This window comes from Athene cunicularia, assembly GCF_003259725.1.
Source record: "Athene cunicularia isolate RWA chromosome 13 unlocalized genomic scaffold, athCun1 chr13_part1, whole genome shotgun sequence".
Taxonomy (NCBI): Eukaryota; Metazoa; Chordata; class Aves; order Strigiformes; family Strigidae; genus Athene; species Athene cunicularia.
This window is the reverse complement of record NW_020799117.1, coordinates 17,562,668-17,589,296: the sequence shown is the minus strand read 5'-3', so window position 1 is coordinate 17,589,296 and position 26,629 is coordinate 17,562,668. Positions and strand designations below refer to the sequence as shown.

Here is a 26,629-nt window from a genome sequence, read left to right as displayed (position 1 = left end):
CCTAAATAGGTTTGGGGAGTGGTTTCCCCATATTCAGCTTTCCTATTTTCTCAAAAATAAAATAGATCTTTAAAGCAAACAGTGTAACTCTAAACATTAGTTCAGATTTGGATTTACTATTGCCAGCCATCTGTACCACAGATCAGTTCCACTTAACAGTGGGCAAAGATGTGATCTCCAGTTTATCCACAAGTAATACTCAAAACTGGGTTCCCTTTTTCAGCTAATGATACCTGTCCATAGCTAGGCATAGCCTTCTGTTACACAGGCTATATTTGTAATAGAAAGACTTTGCACCAAGGTACATAGCAGGCAGTTTGCCTTGCAATTGAAATGGTTAGAAAAGCAGAATTTAAAAGGTTACACATATCAAGACAATTCCTGAATTCACAGTTGCTCCTGTTCTTCACTCTAAAGAAATTTGAGAGACCAAGCATGTCCCATAAAGTTTAGCTCTACAGCACAGCAGAGAAGGATCAGGGATGTATGCTAAGCCCTGAAGCAGATGGAGTGATGGATGACAAAGAAGTTTTAAAGTATTTCAGCTTCTTATCTATCTCTTTGCAGTATACTGGGTAATAAAAAAGAAAAAAAAAAAAAGCATCCATTTCCAAAAGCCATTCACAGGCTGAGAGATAAGCAAAGCTCAGCCTGAACACATACTGAACGGAAACATCAGCTTTCAACAATGTCTTATGACAGATTTTGGTTCCTGTTACTAATCTTCCTAGCTGGATATCATCCCCACGGTGTCATGATTACTGAACTCCACAACTGTCACAGACATGAAAAAGGAAGCTGAATATTGCTCCCATGTCTTCTGATCTTTCTTATCATCCTCTATTTCCTCTTGAAGTAAACTCTTCCCATAATTTCTCTTCTTTCCCGTATTTCTTTTTGTCTTTCTGTTTCTCAGCAGAATAGATAGTGGCCTCAATAACATAACAGAAACACACTTGCATCTCTGCCATTCCCATTCCCATATAGCTACAAGTCACAGCAGTTAGGTTCAGCATGGCACGTATTCAAGCACAAAAGCCCAAAAACCTGATTGCTAGTAGAAGAAAAGTAAGAAACCATCTTCCCCAGCTTGAGGTCTGTTGTCATCAGAGAAAAGATGTGGATGTAATAGTACCAACACATGTTTAATTCATTGTGGGAATGATCCTTCACCACCCAGGTTAGCAGGCTGCAGACTGTTTTCGGGTTTAAGTACATTTGCTATTAAAGAAAGATAGCATGGCACATTTACTTGCAAACCTTAAATGAAGGCCATCAGCAGCCTCAGTAGGAGTAACGTGTACTAACACCCCATCTCAGTCCTGCCTTCCAAGAACAACCTCTTCTAGACTTTGACCACATATCTTGTTTTGTTGAACCATTATGTTTTACATAAGAGTGCCTCTCCCATACTGGTAACCTTTGTTACCCTAAACGGCAAGGGATCCAGCAATTTACTTCCAAAAAGTCTCTAAACTTTAGCAGTCCATACCAAACCCCAAAATTCATGCCTTCTCTTACAAGCCTGTTTCTGCTGTTTTCAGCATCCCACTAGGATGCTATTTAAAAGAGAAGATGCTAAAGAACTCAGGTTGTTTTCCATCTAAGTTACTTTCAAGAGGAACATCACAAGATTTGGTCTATTTTCAAGTTGGCTGCTGTCACTAAGAAAAATGCCAATGTTCCCCCCTCCTCCCCCTTCCTTTTTTAGAAAAGGACTGTTCTGAAGTATTGCAGCAAAATGAAAGCAGTCTGAAGTCATTACAAGAGTTGCATTACTAAGCTCAGTGGACCATGAAGTATACTGGGAAAAGCCAAAACTTTGACTGTAAACAGAAACACATTGCCAGAAAATGCAACAGCAAAATGCAAAATGGTGACTCCTGGGAAGGTACAAACTATGGGAAAGTGCTGTTTGAGGGACTTGAGAGGCTGACTTCAGTCTCCAAGTCTCAGAAGCAAGTTGTACAGGCTCATTGTGAATCTAGAGAGATCCAAAAGTTTGTAATGTCAAAAGCAGTGAAGACTAAAGGAAACCAGAATATTTAGTGCAAAGCATACCGCCTGTTTTGCCCAAAGTGTCTGGCATAGACCTTTCTTTGCACACACAAGCTCAATATCATCGAACTCAAAGCTGAAGTAGTTGACTAGATGAAGCCTGCTTGCCAAAGCTTTCAAAGAGTCTTCCCTTCTATGTGCAAAAGGGAAAACAGTATGAATTAGAAGACACTCCTTTTTCAGAGCACCTGCTGAGGGTACACAATATTGTCTCAGCACCCCTGCTATAAGTAGAACATAAGGAAACTGGAAGGGGCTAGGCTATATCTTGTGGTAACATAATGCAGGCAAATGAGGCAATATGTTAGAGCAGCTGGATATTGTGTCATCATAAGTTCTTGGCATGCATTCAGCTCTAGTCCCTGTGCTATCTCAGCTCTCTAGCACCAATCCAATGAGCACAGCCAGAGCTCAGATTTTTAAAAGTTTGGATGCATTTACTTTATGGCCTGTGAAAGAAATGTGCAGAGTACTGTATGAGAAATTCATGCCATTTTTCTTATTTGGGCATCACGGAGATCTTATCAGGTGAACAACAGGCAGATACGTGCTGCAGGTTCTGGATCATGAGCACACAATGTGAATACATGTTATAACTTTATAACTGTCCCTTTATCTTAGTTTCCATTATAATCATTTATGGATCATTTTAATGCCTTGAACTTGGCTCTAAAAATTCTACAAGAAGTTTGCAAACCCTGCAAAAAATCCCGATAAATTCTCTTGCCTGTGCCCACAGATAGACACCTGCCAATTTCTGCAGATTTTTAAGAGGTTTTGGCTAGCATATCCTCAGTTATTTCCAAAATATTTTAATGAAGAAACTATGGAGATGTTCCCATGTGCTGCAATTATCCTGGCATAATGACTGTTGCAGGAATCTGATCTATTTAATTCAAATGCAAGATGTAAAACACTTATATAAAGGGCACCTTGTACACACAGCTATTTAGTAGATGATAAAAAACCCAAATCATATACAGGAAGCTTATGACAGTTCCTGTACCTACCATGTCAGTGCCAGCAACCCGTAAGCTTTTTGGAGAGCACCTGCATCAAAAGCAGGGTGGGGGAAGGAGAGAGGGGAGAAACAGAAATAGATTGTTGGCTCTTGTTTTAATAAGGAGTCTTACTAGCCTTAAACAGTTTACACAGTAATAATTTATGACTTTTTTTAGTTTGACAACTTTGTTATCACCCCAGGCTTCATGTATTTTGTCAAGATGAAACTGTTCAGGATTGGTACCTGAGCACTGTGAGTCAAATTCTATCCATATATATGAAATCATACCTGCTATACCAAAGTCACTTAAGTCTATCACCTCCTGTGTCACCATTCACTATTCCTTTAGCTTCTTTGCCAGACAAAAGATGTCCGCGTCCCTACAGAACTGGAAAAAAGATACTACAGACATTGATCCAGTAGAATACTGGTTCGTGGATTTGCTCCCTGTATTATTATTCTTTTCAGCAAACCTGCAAGAAATACCGTATGAACTGTTTCTTCTATTTGTCAAAGTTTTGCTTCAGTTGCTTACACAAAGTTTTAAATAACACCACTTAAGGTCTGCACAGGCTGTCAGCATAGATCCTCTTGCCACTGATGTCAAGCTGCGAAAAATACCATCTTGTAGAGCTGAGAGAGAACAACATTTTGCTTTTTATCTAGTAGCCTTCACCCACCCGTATATGTTCGTGTTTTAAAAAAATCTAACTATTATTAGAGATACCACCATCCACCACCACCTTGTCACCACACAGAAAATACCTACAAGTCAAGACCAATGACTTGGGGCCAAATTCAAAGCCTACTACTGCAGAGCACCCCTATTTCACACACTGTCCCCATGAACAACACAATGTTTCAGAACTGATCACGCTCAAAGTTCAGGAAGCAGTTTTCACCTTTTCTTTCCTTTAGCCTGAAAAAAACCTCAGTGCCTTTATTCACCTAGAAATTGAATGAGAAAAGCAATAGACTGAAAGAACCTGGGGGGGATAAAATAATTTTGCTAAGAACAAAGAAATCTAGGGGGAGTGCAGACCTGCTAACCAAGTACAAAGATAGATAACAAAGATTAAACATTGCCTCTGTTTAAGATCTAAAGCGGTGAACCACAGCATTTCATCAAGATGTTTCCAAATTCTGTAAATGTCTCAGATGTTCCTATTAAAGTGCATACACCATTAATGAAGCTCATGCTAATGAAGGGCTGGGGTTTCTAAGGGTTTTTTGTTGTTGTTGGTTTTTTTGTTTTGTTTTGTTTTTTTGTTTTTTTTTTTTAATCGAAACAGTGTGTTGACACCAGTAAAAATTTAACATAAACCATTTGTATTTTGCTAACTCTTCTTAAAACAAACTCCGTCAAGAATAGTCATGTACAAACAGTTAATATTTTAGTTTGGAGGCTGAACTAAGATGTTTGGTTTGGATTTATTTACCAGGGCCAAGTAGAAAAATTTTTCTTTCTTAATTCAAACCATAGTTTTGGACAGAAGTCTTGCAGTTTTGCCTACCAAGTCCCTATTATAAAATTGAAGAGAATCTGACAGATGAGCATCTCAATTTATCATTCATGCTGGAGCTTTTCTACTTCACATACAAATAAAGCCCAGAGGGCCAGGGCAATATCGCTCTGGAAAGAGGAAAATATCCATATTGAGGGAAGGTCACCGACTTGAGGCTGGGATAGCAGTTTTCTAGTCTGGTCTCCAAGGCATCTCAAATTACTTTATAACACAAAAGAGCTCCCCTAGGGATACTGGGAGGGATAGCTTCTTCCAGCATACTCTAGAGCACAAAGGTTAAGGAACTGTCCTAAAATTGCTTTTGTTTTCAACATCTTCTCTGGTTTAGGCAATGAGAACTATAATCTAAAACTAGTTTTCATATATTCGTGCTTATTGCTCTCTAATTACAGTACCATAAGCTAAAAAAGGGAATTAGAAAGATAAGAAAAGTAACTTTATGTTCAACTCTTCCTCTGCAAGCAAAGGAAAAATACAAAAGCAAAATCACTGCTGTGATCCAATTCTCCAAGTACTCATCTTTATGTGCAACAGAAACATTTCAATCTACAGGGAACTCTGCTCACCTACAGAGGTCTTCCCTCTTGTAACCCCCTACATTATAAGAAATTGATTCTGTAAAACAAGGCTACAAACCATATAAGCATCAGCACTCACTGCATTTGAGATAGGAAAAAAAATACTCAACCTACACTTATGGGAATAGAAGGGACGTCCTTATGTAGTCACACTTACATTCATGGTTAAGAACAAGGTAAACCAGGGCAAAGCAATTCACACCACGTTCTGGGTCAGACATTCTTCTCTGAGGCTTGTTAAACACGTCCAGACCTCCAGAGAACAGAACATCCCTTCCTGAAGGAAAGGACGTGCTGAAACTTTTAGGCCCTGATAGTTCAGTAATTCTTTGTTTCCATCTGCATTTTTACAACAAGCAGAAAACCGTATCATACCTCCCAAATGAAGCACTCAGTCCTTTCACTCCTAGCAAAGCCTGCTGGTACTGCTGAACCTCTTTTCCTATACATGTGCCAGTCTGTGCAGATGGTATGCACAAACATCAAATTCCTCCCAGCAGTCACAGGTTTCTATTCTGGTTCATCAGTTCATTCCTTCTCACAACACTGTAAGGTCAGCAGCAATAACAGAAACCAAGAAACTGAGCACCAACAGCAAAAGCAGTAGTGTCCAAGGGTGGAATCCACAGCTAAAGTCAGGAAAGCTAACAGTTAGAGAGTAAGGTCTGTTAGCACTAGTTCTTTTTGTGGGGAGAAGAAACTATTTCCTCTAACAGCACACATTTTATTTGTGTCTTTGAAGACTGACAACTCAGCCCAAGACAACTGGCAAAACAAACACTTCAACTGATTTTCTCTACATTTATATATAATCATTGAGAGGAGAAGAATTTACATACTGAAGCACATTTTTATTAGTGAAACAGAGCCAGTGTGGTGTAACTGAACCTATGCAGGCTGAATCAAGTCCATGCAGGTACACTCTCAAACCTTTCTGGTGGGGAGACCTCAAGGCAGAAATTGTTTATGTGCAAATATTGCCCATAAATATTTCCAATAGGATAGATGTTCTAGCGGCCCAAATAATTCATTTTCCTCAGCTTTTCTTCCCCCTTTCTCTTTGAAAAACTTGAATTTGCACACAGAACTCCTTTTTGCTCTCTGTTGCAGAGTATGTGGGTGTTAGGTATTTCCATCAGCTCTTTTTTTCCTCCCTTTTTCCCAGATGCAAACACATCCATGCAATACAAGCACCATTTGCTTTACCACAGTGTCTGGCAACCAGGACCTCACAATGCCAGCCAGGTGCTGCCCCAAGAAAAGACAACCCTGAAGTAAAACTGGGGGCAGAAGTGACACCAAAACGACCAATCATCATATAACCTTTCATATTCGCCTGACCTGAAGAATTGCTCCTCCTGCCCAGTATCCATGCCTTATCTTGGTATTTCAGTCATCAGTATAACAAGCAAGCAAAAAATTGTACTAGAAGCACAAAATCCAATATTACAGAATAAAAATGCTGCCAACACAAAAGCATGACCAGTTGGAAAAGGTGAAGTCGTCTGAAAATTACTTATTTTTCTGCCTCTATTCTGCCAAGATAAGAAATTAGGGCTTCTGATGTGGGAAAAAAGGCCATTTCCCAGCAATTCTCTCCACCAAATTCCTCTCACACCTCTCTCTCCAGCACTCCCATTCTCCACACACACAGCAGCTGAGGCTTTTGTTTTTCTACATCAGCACAGAGAAAATGTACTTCGTCCAGTGAATCTGCAAAAATACAAATGAAAATGTTCCCCTGATCTGCCACAAATGTCAGCTGAGATTTGGCACAAGTCATGGAGAAGTCCAGTGCTAGGTTGCTGTAGTGATCTCCTCTCTTACACAGCCAAGGCTAATGATCTCTGCTACCAATGGCTCGAGTTATTAATCACAGTAGAAATTACTGCATAAGCCTAAAACTTATCAGCCATTAACTTCGTGGGACAATGTTACTTTGAAATAGATTAAAATTCCCCAGGTAAAGGAAGAGCTCAAAGTAATCATGTTACTTTCATGAAAAGTGTATAGTAAAGCACATAAAATGCTTAGATATTGGGACTGCACTCCAACAGGAAATGTAACTGCTTCAGGGAACACAAGATCAATGCTATTTATAGACAACAGTCTCATTTACAGTAACTTTCTGCAACAAAAGAATAATATTAAGGGAAAAAAAGATTTACTTTAATTCTTTATATCAATCCGACTTTAGGCAAAAGAAAAAAAAAAACAAATTGTGAACTTCTCTATATAGAACAGGCATAGAATAGAAACAAAGGGCATTTCATTATATATATATATATATATATATTTTTTAAAAAAAATCTTGGCTTTAAGCAATTTAATTAAAAAAAAAAAAAAAAGAAGGAACATCACTCCACCCCTATGTTCTGTAACCCTTTTACCCTTTTTTGGAGTTTTTGTAAGTCACTGCAGCAAGGCTGATACATTTACAGTATGGTGTATTTCAGAAGAAAAGGAAGCTGAAGTTTAGCTCGTCTTTTCTCAGTTCCCCTCTCCCAGTAGAGGAGAGCAGTAAAGGTTTGACAGCAGTAACGTGGGCATGCGTGGGCACAGCTGAAGAGGTGGGAAGCACCTCACGCAACAGCAGCGGCATGTCTGGGAACAGAGCTCCCACCAAGGGAGCAATGGCACCAGGGATCCCAGCAGGCAGCAACAGGCTCCTCTAACTGTGGGATTTCAGCTGGCAGTTCACATGAACCATACCAACTGCCCTGACTTCAAAATATTTTTCTGATGGCAACAATAAAATAACACTCATGGTATATGCCATGCACCCAAGTCATCAACATCCAGGCTCCCCAAAACAGAGAGGTTCTCCCTCAAGCCAATAAAGAAAAAGGTTTTTATCATTTCTATATGACTCACTATAACCAGAATGTCTGACATTCAGAACTTAGGCAGTAAATTAAATCATGCAGAGCATGCTGGCTATTCTTAACTTAAGGTGCTCATCTGCAAATTGCATATGCAGTAGGTCTGACATCTCTAGAACCTGTTAAGACTGCACATAGCCATACAGTTGCCTGGGGCTGGTTAGACAGAAATACAGGAGCTCTAAATAGAAACTAAATAGTTTCAAAAAAGTAAGAAGAAAGAAGTCATAACAAAAACTCTCTGTTCTCTTCTGCTATACAGTACTATGCAATAGTCATCTGCTCAGAAGTAACATTCCCATAGGCTTACTTAACATCACAGACTGTCATGTCTAAATATCTTATTTTGTGAAAGCTTCTTTATATTTCTCCTCCTTTCTGCCTGCATTTTGTCAGCTTGGCAAATTAACCAATACAGGGGAAAAAAAGACCCAACAGCAATGAACCAGTTTTCCTTTCGTTGGCCAGATTACATACGGAGTTATACTCAGCTAATACACCAAGTGCCTTCCGTTACAAAATTACATTTCATTAACATATTTGGCCTTAGGATAGTAAGAAAGGAAATCTTGTTCCCATTCTATAGATGAGGAGTTGAAAGCCCTTCTTTCAGACAGTACAAACACTGAACAGACAAGGTTCAGAACAGAAATTTACCCATTTCACTGCAGAAACCAACTTCACAGACAACAGCACTAACAGAGTCAGCTCTCCATCCTATCTTGGTTAAGCTTTTGCCCTGGTTATTTGCAATGCTTACATGTCCCAGCATCAGCACGTGATACCTGTACGCTGTATTTCATACTGTATTGTATCAGAGAGTTGCTGTACTAAGTTCACGAGTTCAGTAAAGGCCTTATATTTACTTCCAGTTGTAGTTAATGTGAACATGAGAAGCTGAACAGAAATGTGTGTTCCTAGCAATTTCTTTCTACCCGAAATCAGATACTAAGTCTCTGCATGAAGTTCCCATCAGCATCAAGTATAACATGACATGCAATCATCTCATGCCTGAGAAACACTTTCAGACTAAATTTGTTATTTAGGTTTGCTTGCCACTGTCAATACAGCAAAGCCTGTAACAGTGAGATAGCACAAATCACGGTGACAGGTAAAAGGAGTAAAGTGGAAGAGGCCATGGTCTCAGAGCAACCTCCACACCTCCTCTGTACCTTTAACTACAAACTAGACAGAGTACGGGTGTAGAAACTCAGAACCTAGTCATCTGACTGACTCACTGGCCAGGCAATGGCCGTTATCACCTTGTGTCCATCTAATAAAACAAAGATAAACAATAATGTGCTTCCTTTGTAAAATACTTTCCAATTCACAATTGAAAGTTCTATACAATGTGGTGTGAGTTTGGCTGGTTAGCTTGTTTTTTTTTTTGGTTTTTTTTGCGGTGGTCTTTTTTTTAAAAAAATTTGAGGGCTCCTCTATCTGGAATAACATTATTAAGAACCGACTACACATACAAGATCCAAACTGAGAAAAAAGCATATGCATTTATTCTCTAATTGAAAGCCAATGTCCTTAATCTCTGAAATCCGTTTGTATGTATACACAGAGGGTTGGATGCAGCACACAGTCAAACATTCTCTCTAACTTCAGTTTCAAGATACAGTAGTAAGAAAGTTCTCAGTAACTTCAGAGAGAAAGGAAGTCCTACCACAGCACTAGGCTATACTACAGGTACAAGATATCACAGAGATGCCCATCACAGCACAGCTACCTTTCACTCAAGGAATCATCACAACTGCACAGCCTCCACACTGAGAACTTGGAGGCCAAACAACTCAAAATCCCTCAGCCCTCATGAGACAGGTGAGTTATCAGCAAGTCCAGCAAAGCATTTGTTAAATTAGCTACTTGAAATGAAGCAGCTGAGTCCTGAATTTCGCTTGTGCCTGATTTAGACATGCCAACATTTAGGACATCCTCCTCCTTATAACTCACATAATTTTTAATATGTGACTGTTCCTTGTTCAAGAGCCACAGCTTCTCTTTATGATGCCCATTAATGATGACAATGTACTACACTATGACTATGATTCAATTAGGAAGGGGGTAGATAATAATTTGCAAGGCTCTCTGAAGATCTCAACAACTGTTCTCATTTCACAGATCACTGATTCTTTAGAAGGACCAGAAAGTCCTGGAAATAAAACTGCAATACTTATTAAACAGGCTCTGTCTCACAGCCATTAAGTTTTTCCTATGCCCTAAATGAAAACAACCCTTATGGATGATGAGCTTAGACAAACTGAATAAGCAGTTCTAACCAACTAAAAGATACTGCTCCCCCCACCCTTCCCCTTTTAAACTCCTGAACTGCTCTTTACATTAGAGCCAAAAGGGAGTTCACAGTTTGCAAATTCACAGCACTTCTGCTTGCCTACTGACACTACCCATAAAATCCAACTAGGACTTTGAGCAAGATCCACCCGTTACACAGAAGAGCCTAATACAAAATAGGTCACCTGCAAGCACAAAGTAAGTTTAATTCACATAACAACACAGAAACAAACTGTTCAGTAGCCCATCAGGTCAACCCAGACTCTCCTGAGCTTCCTTGAAGCTTCAGAATGACAGCAGTCGGTGCAATTCCTTGGGAGGGCTGAGTCCTCTGAGCTAACACACACCTGCAATGACAGGCCCTAGCAGAAAGAGAAGGGAGCTAGAACAAAGCATTCTACAATACAGATGGTGCACACAGGACCACAGTTTGAGTGAGTACGCATTACAGAGCAGTATAGCAAATAAACACCAGCAACTCCCCTCCACTGCCACTGCTGTAATGTTTACAGTCCCTTCATATTTTTATTTAAAAAACAGAGCTACAATCCTTGTACGCTAATGTTTATACAACTTCTCTTTCAGAGCCACATGCCTTCTCTCCCACATTAATTTTTCCACTAGCACTTACAGAAAAAAAATAACTCCTTAGAAATATTTAATTCTCTTTAATTTGTCTGATAGCTTCTTGCAGTTCTGAAGACTGATAATTCTAAGTGTAGATACTTCACTAACTTAGAGACAGCATTTTTTTCCAAGTTGAAGCATTGCTCATTTTTAAAGAATCATGGGAAATTGTTCCTCAAATTTAATTTATTTTACCCTTAGCCAAAGGGTTTAATACATTGGAATAAAGTAAGTGGGAAGCAAAACATTGAAAAGAAACTTGCTCACATTTGAAACAGAGTATATGAAGTTCAGAAAAGCCTACTCTGACATTGTATGTCTTCCCTCTTTTCTTCCCCCAATTATTGTCAGGGATCAAACATCAAAACAGCACCTTAAGCAAAGCTCGGGAAGGCCCCTGCAAAATTTTTGATCTTGGATAAAAATTGTATTTGCAAAGGACATAGACCAACAGGGCCTACTGCCTTTAGCTCCAGCTAACTGGTCTCAATTTGTTCTGCCATCCACACTCAAAGAGCACTCTCAGGAAGTCAGCCCTTCCAGCAGTGACCCCATACTCCCTCTCTGGTCAGTGCAAGGCCAGGAGAAACTGCGTCACCAGTTATGCAGCTTAGAAATAAGCAGTGAATTAGTGTCCCAGCAGCAGAACCTCATGCAGAGGCCACAGCTGGTGTTGTGCTCCCTTGAGAGCAGGGAAATCCCACCTTGAACAAGCAGGTGAGTTGGGTCACAGTGTTCCACCCTGACAGTCAGAAGGAAGGAGCACTGCAGCTCCTGCAAAGAAAAGGACCATGGCAAAAGTGCATGGCGATTTCAATCACCAGATTGTTACCTTTTTCCTCTCTCCTCTAAAGTTACCAAAAAAAAAAAAAATATTTATATGTAGTTTTGGTAAGACAGAGACTGTATACAGAATTAGAGTTTATAATATAACAAACATTTGGCTTGCCATTGATACAGCTCGTATGGACACACATCACTCAGTAGGTCAGTGGCACACTGAAATACCCCAAGGTTAGAAGCTGGTATCAGCACAGCACCTCCCTTTATCACACCCATGTTACTCTGTTGGGTTAGTTCTCTTGCACATCTGCAGCGTACATGTGAGGAAAAGAAACAAGCAAAAGGTAACGTGTAGCACCAGACTTGGAGCATAGCTTCCATTATTTAAATAAGTCACCAGTGCACCTCAAACTGAGCCAAGGAACTCTACCACCACCTCCTTCAGTACACTGAGAAACTTCAAATATGTAATCTGTTTTGCTTGTGGAATCCACAAGTTTTGTGTTAATTTTGCAGTAGAACTCCTTAGTGCAGCAGTTAAAAGTTGATCTGTGTGTTTTAGCTGTTGGGGCTAAGGAGAGCAGGCAGAAGAGACAGCCACAGTTGAAAATTCATGGATTTCAGTCAGCCGGGGTTACCTTGTTTTCCACCTTGACTCCTGAATCACACAGCCGAAAAATCACTTTTAATAAATTCCTCCTTAAAAGCATGACTTCCTTGAGCCAGAGCCTACATCTTTGAAATATCCAGTCTTGTTTTCTAAGTATCAGAAAAATGATAGAAGACTCCACTCAACCAGATCATATTTTACCTGGGAATAAGTTTTGTTCGTAAGGTTCTTTTTCCAACCTTCAAATGTCATTCTTTAAGTTTAGCTACATCACTCCTCAAATATTAAAAAATGACTACGATCATAAATCTTCCTAATCTAGATGATAGTAGCAGGCTTCATCTTACTTAGCTTTAAGTGTCTAACAGACAGTTTTCTACATCCAAGTTAGCTTGGTGTGCTCTCTTCTGCACCAATAATAATAGAGAAGGTTCTTTTGGGAGAGATTCATCTGTTATCTTCAGACAGCATGAACTCTCTGAACATGTAAACTTCAAATCTTTTTTTACCAGAAGCAAGCCTAGAAGACCAGCTTAAACTGAAACATCTAATTATTAGACACCTAAAAAGCAGGGGGGAGTGGATTCTACCCTTGTTTACAATGCTCAGAACACTCTTAATGCTTTTACTGGATTAACTAATTTGTTTCTTTAGTCTCCCAATAAAAGAGTTCTTCTCTCTGAAAATAAATAAATAAATAAATAAATAAATTTTTTTTTAGGTCTTCTCTGAAGCTTTATGCTGAGTCATCTGTTTATATGTCCCAGAAGCAGACTCATCTTTTTGGCTAAAGGAACATGCTGGACACTAATATATCTACGGCATGATGGATGCTTTGTTCTTGTCTACAGGGATCTAATGTACAGTCAAAATTTCAGCATCCGTTGCATCCAAACTGACCAAAACTAGTGGCAACAAAGCATTCACACATAGCTGTTAATAGCTCAGGTACTAAGAATTAAGAATCAGTACCAGTGGTCATTGATAGTCACTCCTTAAACCTTACCCAAAAGACCTATCAGATTTCTAAACTAAAAAGCTGTACATAAGTAGTATGACCATAGCTTTAATTCACCAGGATTAAATCCCAGACAAATCCAGTGGGATATGTGGTAAAGACGCCCTAGGGCATGAGAAAACAGTCTTTTCAGATGTAGTTGGTCTTTGCATTGTGACTTCCTGGTTTTCAGCTATTAATCTCAAAAAGGACAGTGCTCCTTCATACCTTACCATTTATGGTTACAAAAAGCTTTGTAATAGGGGAATGATGTTAGGAGTTCAGCCACAGCAAAGCAAACCCAGAGAAGTACAGGAAAGGAAAAAAAATAATAATAAAAAAATCCTTTGAGCTCTGAGTTCCACTACTATCCCACATCTGTCATGTAACAGAAGTTTTTTCATCAGAGAAAGCAGCATTTCATCAAAAACAGTAAGTATATGTTTTTCCTTGGGAGCATGCAATAGCTTTTGAGTTCTGAAAAGTAGTGGTTTTGGAAGCAATAATCTTTCTAAATCTGCAGCACTAATGGAGGACAGCCCAGAGAGCCCACATGGTACAGACAAGTCAGATGTTCTCTCTTTTGTAACTGGATGTAATCTGGTAATTCTCCATATTTATTAGCAATTAAAGCATTAAAATGACTTTTGTTCATTTTAATGGTAAATACAATTTTACTCTTTGGAGTTTCATGGCTTTGGGTGTCCAGCATTCCTTTAGAAGCTGTGCTTGTCTACCTCTAATTAAAGTTTAAGAGAGGAAACAGGCCCTTGAACTCTTTCAGGCTTCCCTGAAATCTACTCTTAAATTGATTCATTCTGTGCAGCCCGGTACTGCACAGAATCCAAAAGCAGCAGTCTAGAAAGATTTCAGAGCTGCTGAATTGAACATGTAACTTTTCTTTTTTTTCCTTTAAGAACTATCAGGTTTAAAAGCTAACAGAATTACTCTTAAACAACTGCGTAAGTTTTTAAACTAAAAAGCTACCTTGTTTAATTCACTCTATCACATCAGGTAAACAGTTCATTAATAAAGGAAAATGATACATCATATTTCGGAAAAATAAATGTAGTTCGGTTACATGGTCAAAATACTGCTGCTTCAGGTTTCTAAGACAGCTGCATGAGTACACAGCAGAATCTTCTTCACTGTGCGCATTTCTATCAGGGTTCAGCATTGCCTTGTTCTGTAACATACACAATATTTGTGGTCTCAGGTGCACAGAACAGTTTATAGGTAATGGGTTCTTATCAATCTGCAATGAACAAAACCAGTGTTCCCTGGCCCCTGCATCCCTGGCAAAGGCAGACCTGTTACCAGCAAGAAACACATATAAGTGTTAGAGTAGGAAGTGGAGGGTGGGGAGAGGGGAAGCAAGTGCCAACACAAATGTATTTTTGACTTCAGGCCTGTTGTCCAGGGTGTAACTGGTGGAGCAGTAAATAAGAAAAAGATGAGGGCAAGATTGAAACAGAAAGGAAGAAGAATCTAAGCAGTGTTAAAATACCCATGGAAAAAGGTAGGCAAGTATGAGTGATCACACTAATTCTACTCAGACTAGTAAATATGTAATCTATGCAGCTCTGCCACAGTAGCATACCAGTACAGAACTCATATTTATAGATCTAAAACTTAAAATGCTCTCTGGTTCCCACATAAAGTACTTGGGCAATAAGCTGGCAATAAATACTGTGCTCCTGTTACACACCCAGCAAGGCCAGCAATTTTTATGTTGTTCACACAAGGTGTTTGGAGACTAAAATAAGGTGACTATTAAGTTGGCACTTGATAGGAGAAAGTAAATGGCTCTTTTGTATGCAGAAGCACTAGAGGACAAAGGGCCCAGGCCTATTTAAAAACTCTGCATTACTTTAGAGATGTAGGTGACTTGCAATCACTCCTCCTGGTGTGATGTAGCGTTAGCACTTGATGCTCATCCGAAAGCAATGCATAAATGCTCACAGGAAATTCACCATATGGTGTAGGATAGACCAGCTTAAAAAAAAAATATGACTAGCTCACTGTTAATATTTAATCCCAACTTAAATTTGGCAGAAAGGTTTAGCACCCTTTATTTGGCAAGTGAGGGAGATGAATTCATCAGTGCTACTGACACTGTCATACCCAAGTTAAGAGCAGCCTGAAATAGCTCAAGAGAGAGGTCTCATCTAAACTCATGGAGGTCACAGCACTGGAAACTCCTCAAGAGATAGGGGAGGAGGCAGCAGAGACTTCCCACCAAGTATCAAAGATGTCTACTAATCAAAACAGGGGACTATTCCAAACCCGAGCAGATGGCATCCCTGGGTTTATCACCAGCAGCTGTCAACACAGCGATTATACACTGAAATTGCACAGCTAATACACTGTGTAATTTAACTAGATCAAAAAAGATTAGGGAGAGGGAACATTATTAAAAGATTTGGAGTTTATATTTTCCTACTAATTATGGAGGCATACCACAATCTTCAGTACAAAAGATTTGCATTTAGATTTGCTCTTGAAGGCTGGACTAAAACCCACGTTATACACTTCAAGATCTTCCAAATTCAAATACAGTCAGAGACTTCCTGGGCCAATCAAGTCCTCTGCAGTGCTTCCTTTTCCAAAGGTTTAATGATTTTTTCAGAGGAAACAATTAGCTCTTTCAACATTCCTCCTCATATACATTGACAGAAAAATTTTTAATCAAAAAAAATATTAACCTTTTAAACAATGGAGAAATTCCAAATAAAATATTTTTCTATACGCCTGCAGCATAGCTTTGCCTTGACAAATAATGCAAGACATTCGGCACACGAACATAATATTGATGTATGAAAGGAAAAAAAATGCATATGGGGTTTCCTTCACTGCCTTGGATTTCCTCTTAAATTATTCTGCACATGCATGAAATAGTGTTACAGATTTTTCTGGTCTTTTAAATTTTAAGTGTAAAAAAATGCAGCAGGAAGTATGTGTTTCAGCTTCAGAGACCACAGTTAATCTGGTGCAGCAACACAACAGTGACGTGAGCACCTTTGATTTACACTGCCTGGAGACCTAGCCAGTTATTTTTTATGTTTATAGAAGCACTTGGTGAGATATTTTTAGATGAATCTTTCTTGTTAACGTTCTCTGCATAATTTATGCATCCTTATTCTCTTTGGGATAGAGCTGACATCTGAATTAGGGGAGCAGAGACAAACAGGATCACCTAGCAGCCCACACAGAAAACCAATGTCAGGCTGCCCAGCTGGTGTCAGGATGGGGAACAACACTGCACATAACACTGGGAAAACCTCGTGAACACTCGTGAACAATCACAGTTTACACACACTGATTTCTTATGTATCATGAAGTCTGGCAGTTTAAGATGATAATGAAGGATAAGCTTACTGGTACTTCTGCTGAGTATGTGGCTGACATTCAAGCAGACCGATGGGGCAATTACATTTCTTACTAATTCTTTGGTTAATAGTCTCAGAGTTCTTATTTTCCATGTAACAAGGGGTCTAATTACCCCTCAGCACAACTGGGACAGCTACATAAACATTATGCTTCATCTAAAATTCAAGACATCAACAGCACTAGGCCACCAGAAGTTTTCCACGAGTCATGGTAGCAGTACCAATCTTTCACTTTTTCAACTAATCAAAGACTAATCACTGTTACTGTTATGTAAGGATCTCCCATTAACAACACAAGTTTTCACTTCCCTGTCATTAGCTTCTCATTATAAGGAACTGCCACTTGGGCACCATGTGGACTCAGGGCCTGTGGTCCAGGACTGATGATGTTCCTTTATTCCATTTACCCCTCCGACCAAGCTGCACAATCAGTAAAGGACAGTCAGTTTAATAGCAATTGGTCTTAAGGTGCTGTGTTGCAGTGTTCCAATATTTTAATTATTGGGGAACTGTTTGGGGTTTTGAAAATGCTATTTCCACTTTTCCCCCACAGAACTAAAAGAAACAACAGAAGCTTCCAAGGAACCAATCACCACCAACATTTATGCAAGTTTCCCTGTGGGGTGCACATGCCTCTGTGCATGGTTAGACACAAGTATGCAGGCATCGCGTGAGCACACTGACAGGGCTTGATGCCACATGGTCTATTTATAGCCTCACAGACCAAGAAAAACACAATATGGCCTTATTTAAGGGTATTAGCTCACAAAAAGCAAAATTCCAGTAAGCAGGTAAGGTTCATCTTACGACAGTTTCCAACTTAAGACACTTCTTATAATGCCAGTGAATTATACATGATCATTAGAAAAACAATTCCACTCAAATGCTGTACACAAAATTCACAGAGGATATTGATATTTAAAGTGGAATTAAATATGGAACTGGACAAAATTCAGTATTACAACAACAACAACTTTTGTTCCTAGGGGCACCTCAGAACAGCCTTTCATTTTGACATCATGTCCTAGCAACTTCAAAATATATACTGTATATATTCTGTAACTAGCTCTGGGATACGCTAAATGACCAAAGCTGTTTTATTGTCCATGGACTCTATACTTTTATTGTTAATTAACACCTGAATATGTTTAGTAGTCTAAAACCAGCAGAATTTCAATGTTCAAATACGTTTTGTCTTTGATCATTGAACAGTCAAAGGTGCTTTTACCAGGGCAAAAACAGAACAGTAAAGAAAGCATCATACAGATTCTGTTCATGTTATTTCTTTCAGGAGCTGATGGTGCCTTTATCTCACCTTTCACCAAACTTAGTGTTGTCCTTCACCCCCAGTAACACCACAGCTCTGTCAGCCTGGGGCAGCCAGGGACCATCTACTCATGGTTAATCTGAAGAGCCTACTTGCTAATTTAGGCTTGTGCTTGTCTGACACTGGATGTAAACTTAAGTCTTGGTATTTGCTCTGTTGCTCGGCTGAACACAAGTCGATTTAGGCAGGGACCACACCATCCTGAAAGGCCAACCAGTAAGGATAACCACTAAGTAGCTGCACATACCTGGAGCTGAAATCCTGAAAATGTACCAGCTACTGCATGAAGCTGTGCACTGTTGTCTTGCACATGCGAACAAGACTGAAACCTGTTTCAGCATGTATGCAACATTTTCCCTTTCTCCTTCTGTTCAGCTTTCCTCCCTTCTCCCTTCCCCCCAATCTTACCAGTCTTGTCATTTGCCATAACTATGTCGAGCACCACGTTTTCATTAAAAAACAAAACCCCACAAACCTTCAGTTACAGTTGTCAGACACTGGTGATGGGTTAACTCTCAGCAACTGTTACAGCTCATTTATATATTAAACCTATACATCAGTCACAATGATTTAATAGCACGTTTTCACAGTGATTATTTTCATATTCTCTTTATCAAAGCATTAGCAAGGTTATTTAAAATTCTATTTGGCAAGGGAGCAGGAGGAAAATGCCAGTCACTCCCAAGTTCAGGTTCAGACAGCTCTGCATGAGTTCCCCCAGTGTTACACCAACACGTGACAGTTTGCACTCTCTCAGTAGTGCCAAGAGCAGCCCTGACCCCATGCTTGTAGTCAAACAACAGCAGTTTTAATCTGCTGTGTTTTCTAATCCTGTTCCATTGTGTTTAGCGGCATCATACCTCTTCTGTCTAGAAAACACAGCTTGTCTTTGCAATTTGCTTTAGACATCAAGGTTTGATCATCCCTAAATGGACAAGGTCAAACAACAAACATGCAGAAGTCTGAACTGGGCATCTCAAATGCTAAATTTTAAATTATTGCAGCTATTTGACATAAGAGTGCCACATTTTAGACCAACTGAGAAAAGGCATAATGTAAAAAGGATTCTGTTGTGGGAAGATTTTCCCTTCATGCAGCCCTTACCAATACACAGCACAGCATCTCTTACTTCAGAGAAACAGCAACATAAACCAGACTGAATTAAGGCTGAGGACAACTGGGTTGTTAATAGAACTCTCCAAAAAAGTAATCAGTTTTTCCTACCCCATCTCTTAGCCATGTCCTCCTCCCTACCTCGCCTTTGAAGTACTATATGGTAAATATCATAAAGTAAAAAAGGAGTCTACTGATAACAAAAAACACAGTAACTTTTTCTTCGGTTCCAGTTTTTACAAAAATGGGATTGTTCCTCCAAGGGATGTATTACATTTCAGAAAGTCATTACACAACCACAATAACCGTAGTCAACCCTAGTCACATTTTCCCTCTCCTGTCTCTATTTTGTTTTACTCTAGAAAGAGATTGATCAGATTTCACAACTCAGTCATGTTGGCAAAAAAGCTGGTGACTGCACAGAAGCGAGGGGAGACAAGAGCCCTGTGCCTGGGACTGGGAATGGTTGCGTGCTCCATGATGATGTACTTTTTTATTGGGATCACCATTGTGCCGTTCTACACTAAAAGGTAATAACAGTCAGTTTTTTATGAGTACAAAGCTATTTCTTTTTCCTGTCAAATATAATTACTAAAACAGTGGTGAAATATATGTCACTACATTGTACAATAAATAAACAATATGCTCTTGAAGAGCTCATAAGATTTTAAGACAGAAGAGAAAGAAAAAAGTGAGCCAAGAAGTCATCAGGCATTTACAGGTAAGCAAGAGAGAGAGGGAATGGATCATCTTCAGGGCTAGAATGGGAACAGACCGGAACAAAACATTTACTATAAAAACATGTAAAATAAAAACCAACTATGCATATCAAAGTTTGATAAGGGAAAGCTAAGTCTTGCATAAATGCAGGGCAGATGTGTTCTTTTAATAAAACTATAAAAACTTGAGCAACAGAATTCATGGTTAAATTGTTCAGCTGAGAACCTGTATCTTCCAAATCAACCATGATGAGAAACAAGTGCCTTCAACAGCCCAGTATACCACAGCACATGTTGCAGAACACAATGAATACTGAAGAAGTTGCCATTACCCACATTTTTATTTCATTTTGCAAGTTCTGCCTCCACCCACAAATCAATTTGCAAAAAAACAAAGTAACAAGACAGCCAGTGCAGTTCAGTTTTCCACGCTTGAAGACTCTGATAGAGAAAGCAAGTACATCCACCTCATTCTTCCTTCTAAGAGCACCTTTAAGCTCAAAAATGTTTGAAAACCATTATTTTTAAAAGTGTAATTCACATTTTATTTGTTTTTCCAGACTGATTACAAGACATGTGCATATAAAAAGATTAGTTTAGGAACTAGAATAAGTTTTTTTCTTTGCTTTTTTGCCACCAAAGTGTACTGCTGTAAGCAAAAGCTTACTATATTATAAAAGAATACTTACTATAAAAGAGTAACTCTTGAGAAAAAGGGATAAGTAACAGCAAAAAATGAACTTTCGCCAGACAAAATCCTGCTACTTACTCATACAAAAGGTCCTTGTAATAAAGAAGAGGAGGAGGAAAGGGGGGAATACGGGAATTGATTCGAGTTCTGAGAATTACTGAATGAAATTAGTCAAAATATTTCCAAGACATCAAGTGCACTGCACTTCCAAATATTTACTACCATATATTAAAATCCATAGCAATTTTTCTTTCCTGAATAACACTTGAAGCTGATTACAGATGGGGTTAGAATCTAGCTTCAAACCACAGAATGCACAACAAACAGCAAAACCAACAAAAATGCTTTCCTATGGCAGCCCTTCTCCAGGTGCAGCAATGGACTGGGAGTGGATGAAGTTCACAGCACCAAGACTAAACAGCCATGAACTCCACCCATGCCACCACTTGCAGCTGGCACACACAGATGCATCTCCAGCACACGATTTGTAACAGATGCTGCTATCACATTTAAAAGCGATACCTTTTGTTTTGTCTTTGTAGTGTCTGGACAACAGAAAGTGTGTGCAAGGTACTCAAAGCCAACATCAAGGACCAAGTTCTCTGCCCAAACAGTGAAGGCTCAGATGATGAGGACATCTTTCCTTATCCCTGTCTACAGGTGTGGGTTAATCTGACAGCCTCAGGACAAGAGGTTATGCTCTATCAGACTGAAGATACGCTGGAAAGAAATCCTAAGGTAATTGCAACACAGACTGAATAATCACTCTCTGCTGCCATCTAACACCTTTGAGGAGAAGGGGTGGTTGTTTTTAAACCAAGCAGCAGAGTAAGAGCTGTTCATCTTTCACATGTTAATATCTGTGCTTAGACCAAGACATTTTTAAAATATTCCAGAAATTACACGGGTTTGGATTTTGTTTTAAACATCACCTCAAACATTAAGTTAATACTTGTTAAGGAATTACACTAGCTAAACATGAACATTTAACATTTATCAACACTGAAAGATACATAAGTCTCCAAGCTGAAGACCAATGGTAAGAAATAGTTTAAGCATTATTTGCTCAGTTACTTGTTGAATTATCACAGGACAGACCTGAAGTCTGTCCAAAGTTAGAGCACAAATCCCAATTTTACTTCCATTTTAGGGTCATGACATAAAGCAGGGAATAAAGAAAGCAGAGAAAGGGGAAATGAGGGTGCTGTTGGGAATATGATGCACATTTGAGGCAGAAAGGAGAAACATAGATAATTCTGTAAGATGTTCACTCAGAAAATTCATGTGTCTTTGGTCCAGTCTGCAACTGTTTCTGGCCAGTATGGCAGCATGGACTCATGGAGAAGGCAGTGGCACTGCAGCAAGCACCTGCGTAACACAAGAGAGGCTGGGCACTGTGGTAGAGGTCCCTTGGTCAGTTGTTTTAGAGCTCTCTTCACCAGAAGATGACTGCAGACCATGTGTGGGACAGAAATATGGCTGCACAATATTCATTTGGCTTTATGAGTGTGTGAAGGATTAGAGAAGGTAAAAAAAGTAGGGCATTATCCTTTTGTTCCCATCAGTGCTCCTGCTTGGGAATCAGCAAAGAGCTCAACATTTTGAGGCTTGCTCCCCCAGTCAGAAGCACTCCTACAGGCATGCCACCCCCAGGAAGATCAAGTTCAGTTTGGTTCCAAAACCACGAGTATTTCAGAGGCCTTACTCCAGCTCAACACTCCTTAAGGGGATGTTAAGTGAAATTCAGATCCTGGATGCCCAAGACTGAAGCACTTTCAGAATCCAAAACAAACACGCTCAGACTATAAGTGCTCATCTTCTTAAAGAAACTATATAATTAGAGCTTCACACAGTGCAAATCTGATGGCATAAAACACATTAAGATAATTTCGCTAGCTAATGCCTATCTTCATAGTCACTATCTCAGAGAAAGCTACATACAATGAAGTGGCCAAGCAGAAATTATCCACTGTACATTGAAACAAGAGCCTTGTTTACTGCAAAAATGAGATGATTCGCTGATTTCCTACCTACTGTTTGCATTATTGCAAGTACAAGCCTTCAGGTCAAGAAGAATCATCCTGTTTCAGCCTTGGCCAATTTCCAGCTTAAGACACCTAAGCATGATTATGTACGCAAAATAATATTGCAGCAAAGAAACTGTTATGAACAACAACAAAGCAAGAGTGCTTCAAAGTCTAATAGGATTTCCACTGAAGACAAATAACTTTATTACTACAGGCCAAAATAATTCTGTTACAAGGACAAGTAGGAAGCCCCTCAGAGCCATGCTTTCCTCTTATTTTTCTACTAGGTACAACCAGAGGTGCACAGTGAAGCAACTTTGTTTGCCTGCACAACTAACACATTGCTGCTATGGTGGTGTACAGATGCTCTGCTAGGAATCTGAGCTTGGCACTGTAATAATAAAGTGACAGTCTCAGACTGCAGTTTTATTTTGAGCACATATATATTACTGGTTTCCAACATTATTCTGGTCTGTGAATCTGCAGACTAGGGGCATAGACACATTGACAGAAACATGGCAACTGGGTTACAGACATAAGGAAACAAAGACGATCTCCAGGGATGCCAGCTAAACCACAACAGTTTCTGTCAGTACTAGCATGACTGTTTTACTCAGACTTAGCTACAAACCTTGTATCAGAGTATTCATTATAATGTGTATCACCTTGATTTCTTATTCCAGTGCTCGTATGTCCCAGGCAAGTCAGAGAACTCTAATGAAGTTCAAACACGAATAGAAACAATTGCAAGCAATTTCAAAAAATACCAGACTTTCCCATGCTACTACGACCCAGGAGGAACACAGACCAACGTCATTTTAAGCAGACTTTATCCCCCGAAAGGCCTCCTCTTCGCTTTCCTTTGGCCTACACTCATGTTTACTGGTGGATGTCTGATTATTGTTCTGGTAAAAATTAGTCAGTATGTTTCTGTTCTTTCTGCTTGGCAGTAGAAAATAAGTATCTAGCACAGACTGTTGCAAGATATTAAAATGCCTTTGTTTTGCCTCTCTTTATCTGCATTTTGTGACTTTCAATATACCAGGTGTCATTCCGAAAGCAGGCATTCCAGAAAACTGAATGGCACCCGCTATGGATTGCAATTCATTAAACAAGGACAAAAGATAAAACTGATTCCCATGAATGACTGAAAATACCTCATAAGAACACAGACTGAGTTACTATCTATTGTTTCTTTGGGACTGCGGGGGTACAGTTGCTTTGCAGAGCTACAATTCAAGTTTACTACTAAACTCTCATTCCACATTTTAGACAGGATCCTAATTTTCTGTCTGGTTGAGAGCAGTTGGTGCCAGATTCATTGCCAAATGCATCATTACTGGCAGGCACACCCCTCATATACTTCATTACCAATATGTATTCACGACATACTCTTCTTGTCAGTTGAGAAAAGTTTTGTTATGGTCCACAGAGATATTTGTTATCACAGATTTCTCAGCTTTTGGGAAGGGTAAGGGGGAAAACAACTGGAAAACAAAATATACACACATAAACAGTTCAAAGTCTGCACTCTAAACATATAACACCAATTGTATATAATGAAGTATATGCATAAAGCACAATGTAAAGAAGCTTAAATACAAAAACTTACTTCTAATATAAGTCAAATCTTAGCCTTACTTTACTTTGAAACAGTAATCTAATGTAACCACAGAAGTTTGCATGCTTAGTACAAAGATATTTCACAAGGGACACATGTTTATTTCTAGTGCCAAGGCTCTTAGGAGTGCTCTGATACATATATAAAACATTTTCTGTATCTGAAAATAACTCCATTTCTCTCAGCCAATTTCCAAATTGCTTCTGGACACAGGAGCAACACAAGATACTTCCTGCATGATGTATTTGACTGGCACTTGGGACATAACTAGTACAAGATTTTTCATCACACAGCTGATGAACCACTTAGTAGCCATCATTCACAGGAAAATTTTGTTGAAGCTAAGGCACTGTACTGCTACCAAAGGAGGTGAACAAGCTAGCTGTAGACAGAGAGGTTTACTTAATAGGCTCTTTCTAAGCTTTACTCCAAATTTCACATTTCAGACATTTAAAGAGTCTTCAGTTTGCAAACCAGAACTTGCTCATGACTACTTTACACTCAGCCCAGCAAATCAGTGGCCCCGTCACCTCGCTTCCCTCTCAGCTCAGCAGAGTTGAATGAGGATTGAATGGTGCTGTTCCTTCCAATGCCAGTCCCTGTTGCTCTGCTCACTTATGAGGCAGAAACTTATCTCTGAAGAGCAGAAGCTCTTGAACTTGTTGAGCTCAGAACTCCACATGAAGTGTGAAGACCAGGAGCTCCTGCTTCCAACTCCCACCTTGGTTTCTTGAGACTACCCCCTAAAGCCACGTCCCTCCCCACTCATAGTTAGCCCTGACAGCAGTAGATGAAAATTTATTCAGAGTTCAAGCTGTGTCTCCAGATTTACCTCTACCAGAAATAGAAGTCACTATTACATGAAAACAGTTATTTCCCTCCAACATATACACATTGCCAGAACATGAAGAAATTTTGTTCTCCAATAAAGTAGCATATTCCTATTTGGGCAGGAGATAGTCCAAGTGAAAACAGCTGGTGCAGGGGAAAAGCCACAGACAAATTGGGAACTCCACTGTTTTGGACTCTCACCAAACTCTGCTTCCTCACTTGCCCAATAGAAAGAGAGGATTTAAATACAAAAAGCCAAATATTCTAGTGTATAACACACACAAAACGTACAGACACCACAGAAGTCCCTTCTTGCTTTTAAATAATACTCTCGAAGACAAGACTAAGTGTTTTAACCATGTGCCAGGTTGCTGAATTACTCTTGTGCCTTTGTAAACATTTTCCTATTCTTTTTCCCCTCTCCAAAAGTTGTAATTCACTAGAGTGAAGCTTTAATAACACTCTCTATGCCTCTTACAGCAGCACACAAGGAAGCTATATAGCCTTTAGGGGTTTTTGTTTGGTTGGGTTTTTTTTTAATATTATTAGATTATACCATCATATACAATAAATCTGATTTTAAAATGCTATTTTTCTGAGATCCAGCAAAACACTTCCTGTGAGAAGTGCTTCAATACACACAGTGACCATTGCAATGACAGATGTGCACAACTCACTTTCTCGAGGCAGACTAGAAGAACAAGGTATATATTACAGCATTAAGACTCCTGCCAGGGGAAGAGAAGTGGCAGTACAAGCAGATGAAATCCATATTTGAAATCTGTTTGACTACACAGAGCTTTCACCAGCATTGCTGTTTAGATCACAGTAATGGTGCTTGAGTCGACTGGAACATGCAAGGAACACAAGAAGAATGGGAATAGATTTTAGACCCTGATGAATGCTTCAGTTGTGCAAGCCCTTTACATGTCTGTATGAATGACACTGCTTTGCTGAAACTATTAAATGTCCTATTTTTCAAGTGCTGCTCATGAAGTCACAGGAGTAGTTTTTATTCTTGATGCCAAATAAGGCTTGGACACAGTGGTTTCTACTGCTGGAAGATGGAACAAAAGCTCCAGCACTGTTCTTGAGGGAACTACCATTTCTCTAAGGCAAAAAAACCCCCCAAACACCCCAATTGCAAAAGATTGTAAAATGAAGCTTATCCTATAAATGGGAAGCTATTTTTCTGGATGAGGTAGAATCAACTTTCAATAAGATCACCCTTCTCTAACTTTGATGAGGTAGCAACAATGGCAGCTTAAGAGGAACCTATAGGACAGGATTTGACAAGAAGCCACCTGCGAGTCACCAGCGTGTTCTTAATGCTCATAAACAATGCAAGTACCTTCTGGCTACCTCTGACAATTTTAACAAGTATCCTGCTAACTGGTGCTATTTTTATTACCTGATCCTCAAAGCAGCAACAGGACAGTTAACACAGAGAAGACTCTGGTCCTCAGAGATTCCTTACTCATTGCAGAAACCCACTGCACTTGACAACAAAATACCTTCCCATTGAGTTGGGGGGGGGGGCGGGGGGGGCAGG

General features: G+C 39.4%; 2 protein-coding genes across 4 annotated transcripts in view; one reads left to right on the top strand and one right to left on the bottom strand.

The window, feature by feature from the left end:
• The window catches only part of KCNIP1 (potassium voltage-gated channel interacting protein 1), a 449,680-nt gene that overhangs the window by 391,204 nt on the left and 31,847 nt on the right, over positions 1-26,629 (bottom strand). The gene's annotated exons all lie outside the window — the stretch shown is intronic.
• Positions 13,654-23,626, top strand: KCNMB1 (potassium calcium-activated channel subfamily M regulatory beta subunit 1). Of its 2 annotated transcripts, XM_026858245.1 has the most exons (5): positions 13,654-13,791; positions 19,551-19,718; positions 21,141-21,168; positions 21,259-21,336; positions 23,309-23,626. In XM_026858245.1, exons 2-5 carry the CDS (start codon positions 19,582-19,584, stop codon positions 23,576-23,578), a joined length of 513 nt encoding a protein of 170 aa, XP_026714046.1. In that variant the 5' UTR covers positions 13,654-13,791; positions 19,551-19,581; the 3' UTR covers positions 23,579-23,626. The 2 variants fall into 2 exon arrangements, with proteins under 2 accessions (XP_026714046.1, XP_026714045.1); XM_026858244.1 differs by having other exon boundaries at positions 21,141-21,336.